Here is a 20,051-nt window from a genome sequence, read left to right as displayed (position 1 = left end):
ATGAAAAACTCAGCAGCGTTGCAGTATTTGACACAAACCGGTGCACCTGGCACCTACTACCATACCTCAAAGGCACTTAAATATTTTGTCTTGCCCATTCACACTCTGAATGGCTCACATACATAATCCATGTCTCAATTGTCTCAAGGCTTAAAATCCTTCTTTATCCTGTCTCCTCCCTTTCATCTACACTGATTGAAGTGGATTTAACAAGTGACATCAATAAGGGATCATAGCTTTCACCTGGATTCACCTGGTCAGTCTATGTCATGTTTAATGTTTTGTAAACTCTGTGTAGTCTACACAGTAGCTTTCAACATATCAGTATGTGTAAACTTTCAAAATAAATGATTGTATAAATAATCCAATATACAATAAAATACATCAAATTATATATATTTACAAAGGTGGTTGCAGTGCTGTTCAAAAACAGTTCTACTGCACTAGACTGCAAAAAAATAGATATTCCCAATTTAGTGTGTCTTTGCAGGGGACTCTTGTTTTGAAAAGAAGCGATCGTGCTATCTGTAGGCTACATAGTCACCAAATGAGTCAAAACAAAAGTCGTGCAGGGCGTGATCAATGGATGGTCGAGCGGCAGATTTCCCACAACTCATACATTTTAGCTTAGGGTTTAAGAATTTTTTTCTAGTATAAAAGAACGCTTAAAATCTATTTTGTAAGTAAATGTTTGCAGTTCATGCTCCGTTTTTTAAAGTTTACATTATGGCTGTAAAAACAACAACATTCTTAAAGTTTTACACCGTCAGTTAAAATGTTATATTTACTTTAACCTAGATAATGAATTTACGTGATAACGTCATGCGAATATTACAAAGGCGTGATTACTAGACTTCTAAATGAGAACTACGTTTTTTCCAGGAACGACCTAGGGGAGAGTTTCCGGGCACATGGCAGAAAGTGCATTGCCGACTGGTAGTCATTCAGATTGTACTTTACCATCTTTAGCTGTGACGTACTCGCAGGTTGAATTTTGTCAGTGCGATAGGTATGCATGAACAGGACGGGGCTCATTCTCAGAATGTACTTTTACGAAAATTGACCATTAGTTTGTGAGATATCAGTTGAGATCACAGCTTTGCAAATGTCTGTATATATAGCAGCAAGCATGAAGCACAGACTGAGCATGGGGTGCATCAGTTTCTTGTTTTAATTGACAAGGAATATATTAGGTTTCTTGTTTTAATTCACATGGAATATATATCTCCCATCTGTGTTTTCAATATAAAATTGATCCCTCAATTTCTGTAGTAACTTATTTTATTTGTATCTATACCCGTTATGGCATTTTCCTTCCTCTTTACCCTGAATTATTCGAACATCATAGTGTGGAAAAATATGTTTTCGACTACTGGGCCTAATAGAATAAACATGGCAAAAACAAATGTAGACATTAATAAATGCATTTATATAGCCTCTAAAATATTTTATACAATGGTGGGGGAGTGCCAAGATGGAGACGCAGTTGGCTTCAAAACAGCGTCCCCTATCAGTCATTTGTTTCCTCAGCGGCAGTCGTGTCAGTGGCGGGTGTGACAGCGATGGTTGTGTCAGCGGTGGTCACGTCGCAAAACTAAGATGGTTCTGCCGAGTTCATCTTCAGAGTTATTCGAGGAAGGAAAGAGAGGATGAGTAACTGAGTAACTCATTGCGAGCTTATAGAACAGGGCTGTGAGCAGCTGAGCAGAAATGGAGGATAATTAAACTTCTGGAGGACCTATCATACTTTCATTCCCTCTTTTCTACCTTCTCTTCCTCTGTACCCGCTGCTAAAGCCACTTTCTATCACTCAAAATTTCAAGCTTTTGCCTCCAACACTAGGAAACTACTTTCCACCTTCTCCTCCCTCCTTAATCCTCCACCCCTCCCCCTTCTTCCTCCCTCTCCGCGGACAACTTTGTTAACCACTTTGAAAAGAAGGTTGACGACATCCACTCCTCATTTACTCAGCCTATTGAGTCCAATGGTCCCACACATATAGAGCTACCCTACACCTTGACTGCTTTCTTTTCTCCCTTGACCGCCCAACAACCTGCCCGCTTGACCCCATCCCATCCTCCCTTCTCCAGACCATCCCTTGAGACCTTTTCCCATTCCTCACTTCCCTGATCAACTCATCCCTGACCACTGGCTGTATCCCCTTTGACTTCAAAATGACTCAAGTCGCTCCCCTCCTCAAGAAACCAACACTCAACTCATCGGATGTCAAAAACTACAGATCAGTATCCCTTCTATCTTTTCTTTACAAAACACTTGAGCGTGCTGTCTCTGACCAACTCTCACTATCTTTTTCAGAATGATCTTGTTGACCCTAACCTAACCAGCTTCAAGACAGGTCACTCAATTGAGATTGCTGATCTCTGTCACAAAGGCTCTCTGCACTGCCAAAGCTGAATCTCTCCTCTGTTCTCATCCTCCTAGATCTATCTGCTGCCTTCGATACCGTGAACCATCAGATCCTCCTCTCCACCCTCTCAGGTCTGGGTGTCTCAGGCTCTGCACACTCTTGAATTGCATCCTACCCGAATGGCCGCTCCAACCAGGTGACGTGGAGAGGATCTGTGTCTTCACCACATACTCACGACTGGTGTCCAAAGGGCTCGGTTCTAGGCCCTTTCCTTTTCTCACTATAAACTAAGTAACTCGGCTCTGTCATATCCTCAAATGGTCTCGCTATCATTGCTATGCGGATGACACTGAGCTACTACTCTCCTTCTCATGACACCCAGGTGGCGACACGCATCTCTGCAAGCCTGGCCGATATCTCAGCTTGGATGTTGGCCCACCACCTCAAGCTCAACCTCGACAAGATGGAGCTGCTCTTCCTCCCGGGGATGGCCTGCCCGCTCCAAGTCCTCTCCATCACGCTTGACTCCCTCCAAGAGTGCAAAGAACCTTGGCAGGACACTGGACAACACCCTTTCGTTCTCTGCAAACATCAAAGCAGTGACTCACTCCTGTAGATTCATGCTCTATAACGGCCATAGAGTACGACCCTACTTCACACAGGAAGTGGTGCAGGTCCTAATCCAGGCACTTGTCATCTCCCATCTGGACTACTGCAACTAGCTGTTGGTTGGCTCCCTGCTTGTGCCATCAAACCCCTGCAACTTATCCAGAACGCTGCAGCCCTCCTGGTGTTCAACCTTCCAAAGTTCTTCCATGTCACCCTGCTCCTCCGCAGACTCCACTGGCTTCCAGTCGAAGCTCGCATCCACTACAAGACCATTCTACTCTTCTCTGTCCTGGCACCCCAAAGGTGGAACCAGCTTCCCCCTGAAGCTATGACAGCAGTCTCTGTCTATCGTTAGAAAACATCTAAAACCCTACCTCTTCGAAGAATATCTTAAATAATCCTACAGCACCGACCCTCTCACCCCGACACCCCCCCCCCCCAAAAACAGCCTTTTGTGAACAAATACTTACACTCTACTTTTTTCCCCCTTACTAGCTCTGACTTTGCTGATAGCTACATTATTGAGGAAAATACACTAACTGTAAGTCGCTCTGAACAAGAGTGTCCGCTAAATGAATAAAATGTCAAATGTAAATCTCATGCATACTGTATATAAATCATTGATCTGGACTTATCAGCAACATTAAAGAGATACTTAAGGATTTTGGCTTTGAGACCTTTTATCTACTTCCCCAGAGTCAGATTAGCATAATGTCTGGATTAGCATAATGTCTGGAAGTCTATGGTATCTGCTAGCACTAGTTAGCAATTACGCTAGCCCTAGTTAGCAATTTCCGTTAAACTGCACACAAGACACATAAAAATGCTACCCCCGAGTTCATCTGACTCTGGGGAAGTAGATAAACGGCCTCATTGCCAACATCCCAGAGTATCCCTTTAACAGTACCTAGTTCATTTTGTTGTTACTTGTGTTCCAATTACTATAATGTCTACACTTCACAATCCCTGACAAAGAACACATATTCTGGAACTTTGTATCATTATGGCAATGAGATATTCATAGCACTGCCAGTTGTTGAATAATAAGTAATGTGGTACAAGTTTGACAAGTCCTTTCAGCAAACACTGGAGCTGTGTTTCACAGAGGGGTTGACAACAATGTTGTCCTTGGGCCGTCATCTGCTTTTGAAGCCTTCCTCTTATCTCCGGACTGGAACTCGGTATGGATCTCCAGGAAGGTTTTGTTCTTGGTCTCAGGGACTACCAGGAATATGTATACAGCCACCAAGACAGATATCACCAAGAACACCAGGAAACAGTACTGCTGCAACTTAGTCTGTGGAGGTAAAAGAGCAGACCAAACCCATCCAGGATCAGCTCTCAAAACAGCCATCTCTCCTAATTATATATCAATCGACAGTACGGATCAAACTACTCTAGTATTGTATAACCTACTGTTACACAATTTATTTTAATTTTTTATTTAACCTTTATTTAACTAGGCAAGTCAGTTAAGAACAAATTCTTATTTACAATTGACAGCCTACCCTGGCCATACCCGGATGACCCTGGGCCAATTGTGCGCCGCCCTATGGGACTCCTAATCATGGCCGGGTGTGATACAGCCTGGATTCAAACCAGGGACTGTAGTGACGCCTCTTGCACTGAGATGCAGTGCCTTAGACCGCTGCGACACTAACCATACTCCTTCATTTAAAGGTTAAGTACCACGGATGTAAAAACTTGGAACCTACCACAATAAATGGAAACACCATGCCAATGACGAAGAAGCTGAGCCAGTTCACGGACCCTCCGATCATGTACGCGGCAGGCCGACTGGTTTGTGTGAATAACTCGGTGGTCAAGATGTTTGTCACCCCACCTCCAAGGACAAAGCGAAGGTATAGTATTAGTTTCAAATACATTTATAATCAGATAATAATATTGTTGCCAGATCACACAAAGTTTCGCAATACTGGCATAAATGAGCGATAAGTAAGTTCTGTCGGTTACCTGGCCCCAAGCCAAAGCTGAGTATGAAAGCAAAGACGCATCCCATGCTAAGATAAGGCATCCATACGCCTGCTCCCTGCGTTCAACGAAAGAAGACAACAATTCGATCATAGAAAACTAGTGCTCTCAAAGTGGCCAGCCAAAGGCCCAGTGCAGCCATTTTTTTTATCTCAATATCAAATAATGTATGGGTAACAATTAAGTACCTTACTGTGATTGTTTTCAATTACAATTGTCAAAAAGAAACAAAAATAGCTTCTTAGCATAGAGCAATTTCTAAAGCAAGAATTTTGCTAGGACTGTCTGAGAGTGTGGAGTGGAAAACTGAAAACTATCTGTTATTGGCAGAGAGGTTTTGAACTTTCTTTTTTATTGGTCTATTAACTAATTTACTGCCGGGTGATGTGACCAGCCAGGCCTAAACTCCATTCCACCAAAACAGCCTAACATTTCAGGCGGTCTTTTCAAACTCTTACACCAAAAGGGCATTCATTATCCTCATTTTTCAATTGTCACCGTATTATTTCAACCTCATAGTGTGGAAATATATATAAAACACAGGAAAATCCCATTTTTGACTGCACTGGGGCTTGTTACCCAGAAATGATTTGATATTGAGATACAAATGGCGACATTGGACCTTTTTAAGGGTTGGTTTAATCAACCAGAACTTAAGTGCAACACGGGTCTCTTATTCTGATTAATAAGAGACTGAAATGGAATTGTTAGATCAAAGATACTTTACTTGGAAGGTGAGGGTCAGAGTGAAGCAAATGCACCAGAAAGCCATTAGGGTGTACCCTCCGATGATAAGCACTTTTCGTCCCAGAGTTTCGATCAGCATGCCCTGAAAGACACAGCATCTCATATGGCATACCAGCAGAGGAATAAGATCGTGGAGAAATAAAAGATCGGAGTTAAAATAACCTACAGATGTAGGATATTAATTTGATTAACCTGTTGCAAGATAATTTCCTTTAATGCAGGACATTTAAAACTTGTAGTGTATTTGAGGGTTAAAAAGTCTTCTGAAGTTTGTAATTTCGACTTAAAAATTTCAGACTTGATTTTCCCTTACGAAAAATGTATCAACTCCTACAAAAATGTCCATTAATTATAAATCCACATAATTCACATTTCCTGTTGCTGCAAGATTAAGATCCTACAGCTGTAGTCAACACATCTTAAATATGTTAATCCACTCGATGAATAGTAACGTAAATCATAGCAGAGCATTCAATGAGAACAGTACTGTCATACCAGCATAACATGATGAAATTAGCGATCAGTCATTAACAAAGATCCTAAAAGACTCATAAATCCATGCAGAGACATGGGGTTGTATGACATTTCCGCTCTACGATGGACTCCATGCATGCTACTAAATACTTGGAAATATACAGTACCAGTCAAAAGTTGACACACCTACTCATTCCAGGATTCTTCTTTATTTTGACTATTTTCTAGGGTTGTAGAATAGTAGTGAAGACATCAAAACTATGAAATAACACATATGGAATCATGTAATAACCAAAAATAAGTGTTAAACAAATCTAAATATATTTTATATTTGAAACTCTTCAAAGTAGCCACCCTTTGCCTTGATGACAGCTTTGCACACTTGACATTCTCTCAACCAGCTTCGTGAGGTAGTGTAACGAGTGCGCTGAGAGTCGCGAAGCAATTACAGGGAGTGAATATTTAATAAATGGAACATAATACAAAACAAGAAACATGAAGAGCACACAGACATGAAACTGAAATAATAACACCTGGGGAAGGAACCAAAGGGAGTGACATATGTAGGGAAGGTAATCAAGGAGGTGATGGAGTCCAGGTGAGTCTAATGACGCGCTGGTGAGTGTAACGATGGTGACAGGTGTGCGCCATCATGAGCATGAGTGACAGTATATGTGACAAGTAGTCACCTGGAATGCATTTAAATTAACAGGTGTGCCTTGTTTAAAAGTGAATTAAGTAATGCGTTTGAGCCAATCAGTTGTGACAAGGTAGGGGTGGTATACAGAAGATAGCCCTATCTGGTAACCGACCAAGTCCATATTGTAGCAAGAACAGCTCAAATAAGCAAAGAGAAACAACAGTCCATCATTACTTTAAGACATGAAGGTCAGTCAATCTGAAAAATGTCAAATCCTTTGAAAGTTTCTTCAAGTGCAGTCACAAAAACCATCAAGCACTATGATGAAACTGGCTCTCATGAGGACTACCACAGGAAAGGAAGACCCAGAGGATAAGTTCAGTAGAGTTACCAGCCTCAGAAATTGCAGCCCAAATAAATGCTTCACAGAGTTCAAGTAACAGACACATCTCAACATCAACTGTTCAGAGGAGACTGCGTGAATCAGGTATTCATGGTTGACTTGCTGCAAAGAAACCACTACTAAAGGACACCAATAAGAAGAAGAGACTTGCTCGGGACAAGAAATACAAGCAATGGACATTAGACCTGTGGAAATTTGTCCTTTGGTCTGATGAGTCCAAATTTGAGATTTTTGGTTCCAACTGCGTGTCTTTCTGAGATATAAAGTAGGTGAACGGATGATCTCTGCATGTGTGCTTCCACCATGAAGCATGGAGGAGGAGGTGTGATGGTGTGGGGGTGCTTTGCTGGTGACACTGTCTGTGATTTATTTAGAATTCAAGGCACACAAAACCAGCAAGGCTACCACAGAATTCTGCAGCGATACACCATCCAATCTGGTTTGCGCTTAGTTGGACTATCATTTGTTTTTCAACAGGACAATGACCCAAACACACCTCCAGGCTGTGTAAGGGCTATTTGACCAAGAAGGAGAGTGATGGAGTGCTGCATCAGATGACCTGGCCTCCACAATCACCCAACCTCAACCCAATTGAGATGGTTTGGGATGAGTTGGACCGCAGAGTGAATGAAAAGCAGCCAACAAGTGCTCAGCGTGTGGGAACTCCTTCAAGACTGTTGGAAAAGCATTCCAGGTGAATACCTCATCAAGCTGGTTGAGAGAATGCAAAGAGTGTGCAAAGTTGTCATCAAGGCAAAAGGTGGCTACTTTGAAGAATCTAAAATCCCAAATATGTTTTGATTTGTTTAACACTTTTTTTATTACTACATGATTCCATATGTGTTATTTCATAGTTTTGATGTCTTCACTATTATAATACAATGTAGAAAATAGTAAAAATAAAGAAAAACTATGAAAAACGACCTACTGTTGAATGGTACTATATGTACTATGACCAATAGTTGACACTCACACAGGTAAGGGCAGTGAGGCATTCACAGGCTCCTGTGCCCACAGTTACGTAGGGTATGTTTACATCTGGAATTCCGGCCTCCTCAAACACATAATCTGTATAAAAATAAATCTGCAAGAGAGAGAGGGTGATAGAAAACAAATGAAACACCGGTCCTTCACACTATACCCTATAGTGTATAACAGGGATGGACAACTTTGTTGGGGGGAGTTGATCCGCAAGCCTACAAAAGGGTGGTGGCAGCCAGTTGCCTATACCTGGTGTATACCATATCATACCACAGTTGAAGTCGGAAGTTTACATACACCTTAGCCAAATACATTTAAACTCACTTTTTCACAATTCCTGACATTTAATCCTTGTAAAAAGTCCCGGTCTTAGGTCAGTTAGGATCACCACTTTATATTAAGAATGTGAAATGTCAGAATAATAGTAGAGAGAATGATTTATTTCAGCTTTTATGTCTTTCATCACATTCCCAGCGGGTCAGAAGTTTACATACAGTCAATTAGTATTTTGTAGCATTGCCTTTAAATTGTTTAACTTGGGTCAAACGTTTCGGGTAGCCTTCCACAATTTCCCACAATAAGTTGGGTGATTTTTGGCCCATTCCTCTTGACAGAGCTGGTGTAACCGAGTCAGGTTTATAGGCCTCCTTGCTCGCACACGCTTTTTCAGTTCTGCCCACAAATTTTCTATAGGATTGAGGTCAGGGCTTTGTGATGGCCACTCCAATACCTTGACTTTGTTGTCCTTAAGCCATTTTGCCACAACTTTGGAAGTACGCTTGGGGTCATTGTCCATTTGGAAGACCCATTTGCAACCAAGCTTTAACTTCCTGACTGATGTCTTGAGATGTTTCTTCAATATATCCACATCATTTTCCATTCCTAATGATGCCATCTATTTCATGATGCTGCCACCACCGTGCTTCACGATTGGGATGGTGTTCTTCGGGCTTGCAAGCCTCCCACTTTTTCCTCCAAACATAGCGATGATCATTATGGCCAAACAGTTCTATTTTTCTTTCATCAGACCAGAGGACATTTCACCAAAGATCATGATCTTTGTCCCCATGTGCAGTTGCAAACCATAGCCTGTTTTTTTATGGCCATTTTGGAGCAGTGGCTTCTTCCTTGCTGAGTGGCCTATCAGGTTATGTCGACATAGGACTAATTTTACTGTGGATATAGATACTTTTGTACCTGTTTCCTCCAGCATCTTCACAAGGTCTGGGATTGATTTGCACTTTTCGCACCAAAGTACGTTCATCTCTAGGAGACAGAACGTGTCTCCTTCCTGAGCGGTATGACGGCTGCGTGGTCCAATGGTGTTTATACTTGCGTACTATTGTTTGTACAGTTGAACGTGGTACCTTCAGGCGTTTGGAAATTGCTCCCAAGGATGAACCAGACTTGTGGAGGTCTTGGCTGATTTCTTTTAATTTTCCCATGATTTCAAGCAAAGAGGCACTGAGTTTGAAGGTATGCTTTGAAATACATACACATATACTCCTCCAATTGACTCAAATGATGTCAATTAGCCTATCAGAAGCTTCTAAAGCCATGACATAATTTTCTGGAATTTTCCAAGCAGTTTAAAGTCACAGTCAACTTAGTGTATGTAAACTTCTGACCCACTGGAATTGTGATCTGAAATCTGAAATAATCTACTTTGTGTGTCCTAACCAACTTTTTAAATGTTATTTATTTATTTAATTTCACCTTTATTTAACCAGGTAGGCTAGTTGAGAACAAGTTCTCATTTACAACTGTGACCTGGCCAAGATAAAGCAAAGCAGCGCGACACAAACAACAACACAGAGTTACACATGGAATAAACAAACATACAGTCAATAATAGAATAGAGAAAGTCTTTATACAGTGTGTGCAAATGAGATGAGTGAGGCAATAAATAGGCCATAGTGGCAAAATAATTACAGTATGGCAAATTAAACACTGGGGTGATAGATGCACACTCATCTTCTGCACAAGTAGCGGTACTGGGGAGCAAAGGAGCAAAATAAATGAAATAAATAACAATATCAAATCAAATGTATTTTATAGCCCTTCTTACATCAGCTGATATCTAAAAGTGCTGTACAGAAACCCAGCCTAAAACCCCAAACAGCAAGCAATGCAGGTGTAGAAGCACTATGGTGATGGATAGGCTAGTTGGATTGGCTATGTACAGGTGCAGTGATCTGTGAGCTGCTCTGACAGCTGGTGCTTAAAGCTAGAGAGGGAGATATGTCTCCAGCTTCAGTGATTTTTGCAGTTCGTTCCAGTCATTGGCAGCAGAGAACTGGAAGGAAAGGCGGCCGAAGGAGGAATTGGCTTTGGGTGGGTGACCAGGGAATTATACCTGCTGGAGCGCGTGCTGTGGTTGGGTGCTGCTATGGTGACCAGTGAGCTGAGATAAGACAGGGCTTTACCTAGCAACGACTTATAGATGACCTGGAGCCAGTGGGTTTGGCGACGGATATGAAGCAAGGGCCAGCAAACGAGAGCATACAGGTCGCAGTGGTGGGTAGTATATGGGGCTTTGGTGACAATACGGATGGCACTGTGATAGACTGCATCCAATTTACTGAGTAGAGTGTTGGAGGCTATTTTGTAAATGACATCGCCGAAGTCAAGGATCGGTAGGATAGTCAGTTTTACTAGGGTATGTTTGGCAGCATGAGTGAAGGATGCTTTGTTGCGAAATAGGAAGCTGATTCTAGATTTAATTTTGGATTGTAGATGCTTAATGTGAGTCTGGAAGGAGAGTTTACAGTCTAACCAGACACCTAGGTATTTGTAGTTGTCTACATATTCTAAGTCAGAACCGTCCAGAGTTAACAACCCTCCAGGCAAGCTTTAATGCCATACAACTCTCCTTCCGTGGCCTCCAACTGCTCTTAAATGCAAGCAAAACTAAATGCATGCTCTTCAACCGATCGCTGCCCACAGCTACCCAGACATCCTTGGCTGGAGGGTTGTTAACACAGTGTCCAAAGAAGGGCCAGAAGTATACAGAACGGTGTCGTCTCCGTAGCAGCGAGAGCAGCAACATCATTGATGTATACAGAGAAAAGAGTTGGCCTGAGAATTTAACCCTGTGGCACCCCCATAGAGAATTCCAGAGGTCCGGACAACAGGCCCTCCGATTTAACACACTGAACTCTGTCAGAGAAGTAGTTGGTGAACCAGGCGAGGCAGTCATTTGAGAAACCAAGGCTGTTGAGTCTGCCGATAAGAATGTGGTGATTGACAGAGTCGAAAGCCTTGGCCAGGTCGATGAATACAGCTGCACAGTATTGTCTCTTGGTGGTTATGATATCGTTTAGGACCTTGAGCGTGGCTGAGGTGCACCCATGACCAGCTCGGAAACCAGATTGCATAGTGGAGAAGGTACGGTGGGATTCTAAATGGTCGGTGAACAGTCTGCTTTCGAAGACCTTAGAAAGGCAGGGTAGGATAGATACAGGTCTGTAGCAGTTTGGGTCAAGAGGGTCTCCCCCTTTGTAGAGGGGGATGACCGCGGCAGCTTTCCAATCTTTGGGGATCTCAGACGATACAAAAGAGAGGTTGAACAAGCTAGTAATAGGGATTGCAACAATTTCGTCTTATAATTTTAGGAAGAGAGGGTCCAGATTGTCTAGCCCTGCTGATTTGTAGGGGTCCAGATTTTGCAGCTCTATCAGAACATCAGCTTTCTGGTTTTGGGTGAAGGAGAAATGGGGGAGGCTTGGGCATGTTGCAGTGAGTGGTGCAGGGCTGTTGACCGGGGTAGGGGTAGCCAGGTGGAAAGCATGGCCAGCCGTGTAAAAATGCTTATTGAAATTCTCAATTAGCGCGGATTTATCGTTGGTGACAGTGTTTCCTAGCCTCAGTGCAGTGGGCAGCTGGGAGGAGGTGCTCTTATTCTCCATGGACTTTACAGTGTCCCATACATTTTTGGAGTTAGTGCTACAGGATGCAAATTTCTGTTTGATAAACTAGCCTTTGCTTTCCTAACTGCCTGTGTATATTGGTTCCTAACTTCCCTGAAAAGTTGCATATCGTGGGGGCTATTCGATGCTACTGCAGTACGCCACAGGATGTTTTTGTGCTGGTCAAGGGCAGTCAGGTCTGAAGTGAAACAAGGGCTATATCTGTTCCTGGTTCAACATTTTTTGAATGGGGCATACTTATTTAAGATGGTGAGGAAAGCACTTTTAAATAATAACCAGGCATCCTCTACTGACGGAATGAGGTCTATATCCTTCCAGGATACCCGGGCCAGGTCGATTAGAAAGGCCTGCTCGCTGAAGTGTTTTAGGGAGCGTTTGACAGTGGTGAGGGGTAGTTGCTTGACCGCAGACCCATTACGGACGCAGGCAATGAGGCAGTGATCGCTGAGATCCTGGTTGAAGACAGCAGAGGAGTATTTGGAGGGCAGTTTGGTTAGGATGATATCTATGAGGGTGCCCGTGTTTACAGATTTGGGGTTGTACCTGGTGGGTTCATTGATCATTTGTGTGAGATTGAGAGCATCAAGCTTAGATTGTAGGATGGCCGGAGTGTTAAGCATTTCCTAGTTTAGGTCACCTAACAGCACGAGCTCTGAAGATAGATGGGGGGCAATCAATTCACATATAGTGTCCAGGGCACAACTGGGGGCAGGTGGTCTATAGCAAGCGGCAACGGTAAGAGACTTGTTTCTGGAGAGGTGGACTTTTAAAAGTAGATGCTCAAATTATTTGGGCACAGACCTGGATAGTAAGACAGAACTCTGCAGGTTATCCCTGCAGTAGATTGCAACTTCGCCCCCTTTGGCAGTTCTATCTTGTCAGAAAATGTTATAGTTAGGGATGGAAAGTTCAGGGTTTTTGGTGGTCTTCCTAAGCCAGGATTCAGACACGGCTAGGACATCCGGGTTGGCAGAGTGTGCTAGGGCAGTGAATAAAACAAACTTAGGGAGGAGGCTTCTAATGTTAACATGCATGAAACCAAGGCTTTTACGGTTACAGAAGTCAACAAATGAGAGCGCCTGGGGAATGGAAGTGGAGCTAGGCACTGCAGGGCCTGGATTAACCTACACATCACTCAAGGAACAGAGGAGGAGTAGGATAAGGGTACGGCTAAAGGCTAAAATAACTGGTTGTCTAGTACATTCAGAACAGAGAATAAAAGGGGGGGGGTCACCCAGGGAGCCATACAAACTAGATCCGCCACCGTGTATGCCCTATAACAATCTGTATGTCCTGCAGGTACATTAATTTAACATGAGAGTTATGTGAATGGAATATTGTACATTTAAACCAACTTCTTCTGATTTGAGTTCATACTGATAAACGTTGCACCTCCGAGGGGACATAGGGTCATGTGTGGAAATGTGGTCTGTTGCTAACATACAGCGTTGATGCCGTTGAGCTGCTGGGCAGCGTTGAGCAGGATGATGGTGAGGACTTGCCAGCGGAGGCTGCAGTCCATGAACAGCTGCCAGGGCTTCTTGGGTTTAATGCCAATGGCGCTGACCCTCTCCCTCTCCATGTCCTCCCGCTCGCGATCAAAGTTATCCGTGCCGTGGAGTTGCTTCATCGCTGTCCACAGGAAACACAAGACACAGCTCACATGGTCTCTTTCCACTCCACGCTTCATTTATTATCCCTCACACTCATAACAGGAATTCACCCAGCCAGCGTAACAAAACCAAACCAGACAGACACAGTGGGATACACAGAGGTATTTATTTGATTAGCAAGGATTGTGTGACTAATGAGAGACTGCCTATTCGCAGTGTAACTTTCTGTTACAGTATGCACTACAGTCATGTGCTTGACCCAGTATGTCTCTCAAGGGGAAAGATTTGTATAATTTATGTTTCCCGTCCCTTCTGATCTCAGATAAAGGAAGAATCATCACCCCCTCCAAACTTTCCATCATGTCAAATCAATGTTCAGGTACAGAGCGACACCGGTCAGCTCTCTTTTTTTAGATGAATGATCGTAGGTTACGTTACAATTTAGGTTTGCACACTTGGATCCTGCTTTTTCCCTAAAACAACTGTTTTCTGTCCCAATATTTTTCAGCACGATGACTGTTGTCAGTCCTTATGTGGTAGATATTATGGTAGATACCTTTTCTACATCCAACGTCATCCCCTCTGTCGATCAACAGGTAGCGAGGGCTCTCTGGGAACCAGGGCAGTATGAGGAGCTGCAGGAACGCTGGGATACAGGTGGTGCAGAGCAGGATGGGCCAGTGTTCTTCTTTACCGAGGAGCTCCCTGCAGGATCATAGACACTCATTATAGGAACGCACACAAGACGTTATGCGCAGTCTTCATTTCAAAGTACTCTGGAAGTTAGTAGGCAATAGTCCAGGATGATCTAAACTTACTTAAGCCCAATCACCTGTCCAGTAAGGATGCCCCCGGTGATGAAAATAGAAGTCCCCATTGCCATGGCACCACGAAGTGCCCTTGGGGCGATTTCCCCCAGATACAGTGGCTGAACGCATATGCCGATACCTGGCAATCAGCATATTATTAGAACAAAGTGTGGCACATTAACTTACAGACAAGACAAAACCTTCAATAAATATACATTTTTCAACACATCCAGCTAAGAAATAAAGACTGCAAACTGCTGATGTCAACACTTCCCTTGACTAACGCACTGACATATTTACCCGCATTTACTCCTGTGAAAAATCGTCCAACGATGAGCAGTTCAAATAATCCAGTGGGGTAGCTCAGGCCCATCAACAGAGCAGCCAGTAAGGCAAATGCGTTGTTCATCATTAGTGTCCCCTTTCTTTGACACAGAATAATTGCCGTTAATTAAACTTGTATTGAAAGTGCCTTGTTTGGCGGGGAAAAAATGCATGCAGTCTAATGGCTATTGCCAAAACAGTAATAGCCTATGTGTAAAATTGGAGACTGACACAAATATCCAAATGAGGATTCAAGCCACTATTAACAAAACACGTCTTTATACCTCCCAAATCGAATGGCCAGTGTTCCACCTATAGTTGCTCCAATGAATCCTCCTATTGTGAAAATGGACACGATGTTGGACCACAGGAGAGTGAGGTATTGCTCTGAGATGTCCTCATCATAGCGCTCCAGCCAGGTTTGGTTGATGAAATTCTGCACAGACTGGGAAAAAAGCACCCCTAACTCAACATAGCCTTGAAAAGCAGATGCACTGCTCACAGCTGAAATGGAATCGTAATTTGCATGACTTAAGAACGTATTATACCTCTGATTGTGTGTGAGAAATGACCAACACACAGCAGTTGCACAATACTGAAATGACATGGTAGAATTCATCTCTTTTTACTCAAAAGGGTTACATGTTACATGCTTGTAAGTGTTATTTTTTGCTGTTGTCATGAATCCCTTGTAATGTGCCCTAAGATTTACATGGAGCCTCCAGGGCTGTGTGTGACTGCTTAGACAGACTGTTTTCTGAACACACAGACATGGTTCAATGAGGACAGACTACAAATGATTATCCAATGTCAGTATCACCTTCTCATGAATTCAATAACACCAAAACATGTTCTATTTAGCCATCTAAGTATATTGAACTTAAAGGAGCCATCTGCGGTTGAAACAATGACAAAATGTAATCCCCTCCACTGTTTCAGTAAAAAGCTGAGGGAGGGGTCTGGATAAATGTAACCAAGCTCAAATTCATAGACAGAGCTATTGATGCAACGGCTGACCATCCACGACATACAAATGATAATTTAAACCATGTTTTAAGGCTATACAGTGTTTACATTTACTTTGTTTACAAACATTGGAATAAAATTATCTCACATTTTGGGTTGTGATGGGGTACAGCAGTTGAACTAAGGGGCATTTACAAGTATATCCTTAATTAAGTCCCAAAATGGATGTAGCAACTTCAGACCCCTCTCCCCTTTAAAAAAAAAAGTAGACACATATTGACCATAATGTCTTACCTTGGTGGGGGCATTGATGATTGAAATATTATAACCATATTGAAAGGTTCCTCCAATGCAAGCTGCACAAACTGCCAGTAGAAGGGATTTGTTCGGACGCTGAAACCAATAACACACATAATTGGTGGTTTAGCATCAGATGATATGTTCAGATTCTGTGCTGTACTTTTCAACTTTCAGCATTGAACAGAAAAAGGATAACTCTCACGGGTGTAGCCCAATCACGGTCATATTTTGCTATTAGATAGCTGTTAGACGTTCAAATGAGGCACAAATACATATCAAATATATTTTAGCTTAGGTTAACAATTACAATAGCCAAGTGTAGACAATGAAATAGGCTATTGGTTTCTTTAAATAACTTTGTAATAATTGGAGTCCCTGTTTGCAGGTGAAGGACACCAAAAACAGTGGGCTTAGTAAGTTTAAAACAAGATATGCATTATAATACATGTATTTATTATTTATCATTGATTAAATATAACTTATAATTCACACTAATGATAATAATAATAACAACAACACCAATAATAATAATAACAATACGGGTGTTATTACTGTTGTTATTATTACTAATATAGCAATAACACTTCTTCTTCTTCATTATTATTATTATTATTATTATGCATACCTTAATTTTCTCTTTTGTTTCTTTGCTGCCTTCAAGCAAAAATTGATATTCCGTATCTCCTTTAGTCATTTTGAGTCCTGCTTTTTGTTTTTATCTTACAGTATGTCCAACTTCAGATTGTACACAGGTTTTTCTGTCTAGCCAAAGGCAAAGTGCAAACGTTGCTCTCTCCTAGGCTAATGTAGACCACTCATCCTCAAGTGGAGTGCCTTTTGAGGATGTGGTCGGGCTGTGCCATAAATATGGTGAGGATAATACAATTGATCAGTTGTTCCTTGGATGACCCAGTGTCCCCTCGTCGGAGCATAACATTGCATTACAGACTTCTCTCTTTTTTACGAGTGGGGAACTCTGCACTCTTTAGACACAGTAACTATTAAACACATTTCTCTATCACACATCGGTTACAGATAATACATTTTGTGCGGATATCTTCATCAAGCAGTAGGCTATTTTTACCTTTCTCATGAATAAAAGGCCTACCTCTTTCTTTAAATCTGCAGACACTTCATTGCTATCCATTTTGAATTTCATTCATTGAGCCCAACAAATAAAAAGGCACTATTTATTCAAGTAAAGCAACTGCAGCCTACTTATGGATTAAACCTAGGCTATTTATGGTCTGGTCACACCCATACTAGTTGTAGGTGTGATGATTCCATTGTAGCCTAGGCTGTGTTATTATCACTTGTATGAAGGTGTTTGATGAACTCTTGACAGCATTCCTTTAGGCTACTCTGTGCTATCAGTAGGCCTATGAAAGGTGCAATTTCAAAGGTATAGCCCAGGTCTTATTTAAAACCATGCACGAAAACGAAGAAGAGGTATATTGAGTTATTGGATTTGACCTATTTTATGGTCATCAGTGTGGCAATTTTCCTTTTTGATTATAAAGACCTCATTGTTTGTGAAGTCAAGTGACCAGAAAAGCTCATAAGCCCCTTCTTGGTCAGCAGGATGGTCATTCCACTGTTTCCGGATAGGCTACATGCCTTTGCTATAATTTCAATGATTTCCATTTCTACATTAATTTTCACAATGGAAAAAAAATGAAACCTCTTTCTTCAGTTTATTGACTATAGCCTATAGAGCCTAGCTAGCCCTAGGGACAACAGACCTTTCACTAGCCATACAGTATACAGTGGGGCAAAAAAGTATTTAGTCAGCCACCAATTGTGCAAGTTCGCCCACTTAAAAAGATGAGAGAGGCCTGTAATTTTCATCATAGGTACACTTCAACTATGACAGACAAAATGAGAAAAGAAATCCAGAAAATCACATTGTATGATTTTTTATGAATTTATTTGCAAATTCTGGTGGAAAATAAGTATTTGGTCAACTACAAACAAGCAAGATTTCTGGCTCTCACAGACCTGTAACTTCTTCTTAAAGAGGCTCCTCTGTCCTGCACTCATTACCTTGGGGCGGGTAGCCTAGTGGTTAGAGCGTTGGACTAGTAACCGGAAGGTTGCAAGTTCAAATCCCTGAGCTGACAAGGTACAAATCTGTCGTTCTGCCCCTGAACAGGCAGTTAACCCACTGTTCCTAGGCCGTCATTGAAAATAAGAATTTGTTCTTAACTGACTTGCCTAGTAAAATTAAAATTAATGGCACCTGTTCGAACTTGTTATCAGTATAAAAGACACCTGTCCACAACCTCAAACAGTCACACTCCAAACTCCACTATGGCCAAGACCAAAGAGACCATACAAGACCACTGATAATCTCCCTCGATCTGGGACTCCACGCAAGATCTCACCCCGTGGGGTCAAAATGATCACAATAACGGTGAGCAAAAATCCCAGAACCACACGAATGACCTGCAGAGAGCTGGGACCAAAGTAACAAAGCCTACCATCAGTAACACACTACGCCGCCAGGGACTCAAATCCTGCAGTGCCAGTGTCCCCCTGCTTAAGCCAGTACATGTCCAGGCCCGTCTGAAGTTTGCTAGAGAACATTTGGATGACCCAGAAGAAGATTGGGAGAATGTCATATGGTCAGATGAAACCAAAATATAACTTTTTGGTAAAAACTCAACTTGTCATGTTTGGAGGACAAAGAATGCTGAGTTGCATCCAAAGAACACTACCTAAGCATGGGGGTGGAAACATCATGCTTTGGGGCTGTTTTTCTGCAAAGGGACCAGGACGACTGATCTGTGTAAAGGAAAGAATGTATCGTGAGATTTTGAGTGGAAACCTCCTTCCATCAGCAAGGGCATTGGAGATGAAACGTGGCTGGGTCTTTCAGCATGACAATGATCCCAAACACACCGCCCGGGCAACGAAGGAGTGGCTTCGTAAGAAGCATTTCAAGGTCCTGGAGTGGCCTAGCCAGTCTCCAGATCTCAACCCCATAGAAAATCTTTGGAGGGAGTTGAAAGTCAGTATTGCCCAGCAACAGCCCCAAAACATCACTGCTCTAGAGGAGATCTGCATGGAGGAATGGGCCAAAATACCAGCAACAGTGTGTGAAAACCTTGTGAAGACGTTTGACCTCTGTCATTGCCAACAAAGGGTATATAACAAAGTATTGAGATAAACTTTGTTATTGACCAAATACTTATTTTCCACCATAATTTCCAAATAAATTCATAAAAAATCCTACAATGTGATTTTCTGGATTTTTTTTCATTTTGTCTGTCATAGTTGAAGTGTACCTAGGATGAAAATTACAGGACTCTCTCATCTTTTTAAGTGGGAGAACTGGCACAATTGGTGGCTGACTAAATACTTTTTTGCACCACTGTATAGTAGCCTAACCGTACAAGTTTACACAAACATATTGGACTTGGAATGTCAAAATGCCTAAATTCTTACCCAATTTGTAGACAAAAGAGACCCTTCTATTTACTTATATTATGTGATGTATAGTCTACTACATTAATACTACTGTAAACAGTGCTACCGACATAGGCCTCCTTGTTCTTTTGAGCTGTACTTCTACATTTTAGTCTCAGGGCGGCGCTGTCAAGCCTTCTAAGGGCTGTGACTAGATGGGATACGGTTTATGTCAGATTCGCACAGAATATATTTTTTACGTAGTCGGTTAGAATTTACGCAGCCTGTTAGGATAATTAACGTAGCAGGTTAGGATAATTCAATTATGGTTCGGAAAACTGTTGAGTTAGCTAAAATGCTAAACTCCGCACAAAACAAATCTACTGTAGACGTCAATTTGACAACTGTATTCAATCTAGCCGTAACCTCATCTAAAACGCAAATGATTCTATCTGTGAGCAAATCATAGACACTGTGCATCACCGTAA

The 20,051-nt window shown here is 42.1% G+C and overlaps 1 protein-coding gene across 1 annotated transcript; it reads right to left on the bottom strand.

Annotated features, from left to right (window-relative positions):
- Positions 1-1,148: 1,148 nt before the first annotated feature.
- Positions 1,149-17,302, bottom strand: LOC109894864 (solute carrier family 2, facilitated glucose transporter member 11-like). The gene is made up of 11 exons (XM_031829438.1): positions 17,264-17,302; positions 15,174-15,334; positions 14,866-14,990; positions 14,575-14,704; positions 14,313-14,461; positions 13,588-13,775; positions 8,207-8,317; positions 5,697-5,798; positions 4,952-5,027; positions 4,693-4,820; positions 1,149-4,274 (listed from the first exon to the last, which is right to left on the bottom strand). The coding sequence occupies exons 1-11, from the start codon at positions 17,300-17,302 to the stop codon at positions 4,077-4,079; spliced, it is 1,407 nt and encodes a 468-aa protein (XP_031685298.1). The 3' UTR covers positions 1,149-4,076.
- Between the last annotated feature and the right edge of the window lie 2,749 nt (positions 17,303-20,051).

The sequence above is a fragment of the Oncorhynchus kisutch genome, linkage group LG8, assembly GCF_002021735.2.
Source record: "Oncorhynchus kisutch isolate 150728-3 linkage group LG8, Okis_V2, whole genome shotgun sequence".
Taxonomy (NCBI): domain Eukaryota; kingdom Metazoa; phylum Chordata; class Actinopteri; order Salmoniformes; family Salmonidae; genus Oncorhynchus; species Oncorhynchus kisutch.
The sequence above is the reverse complement of the archived record's forward strand: the minus strand, read 5'-3'. Positions and strand labels throughout refer to the sequence as shown.

Bases quoted from the DNA above. Each gene is read 5' to 3' on its own strand.
- LOC109894864 (XM_031829438.1), bottom strand. From the start codon at position 17,302: ATGGATAGCAATGAAGTGTCTGCAGATTTAAAGAAAGAG. The intron at 14,705-14,865 runs GTAAATATGTCA...GCTGATTGCCAG, and splicing joins TTTCACAGGAGTAAATGCGG to GTATCGGCATATGCGTTCAG. The intron at 8,318-13,587 runs GTATGTTAGCAA...TCTCTCTTGCAG, and splicing joins AGCTCAACGGCATCAACGCT to ATTTATTTTTATACAGATTA.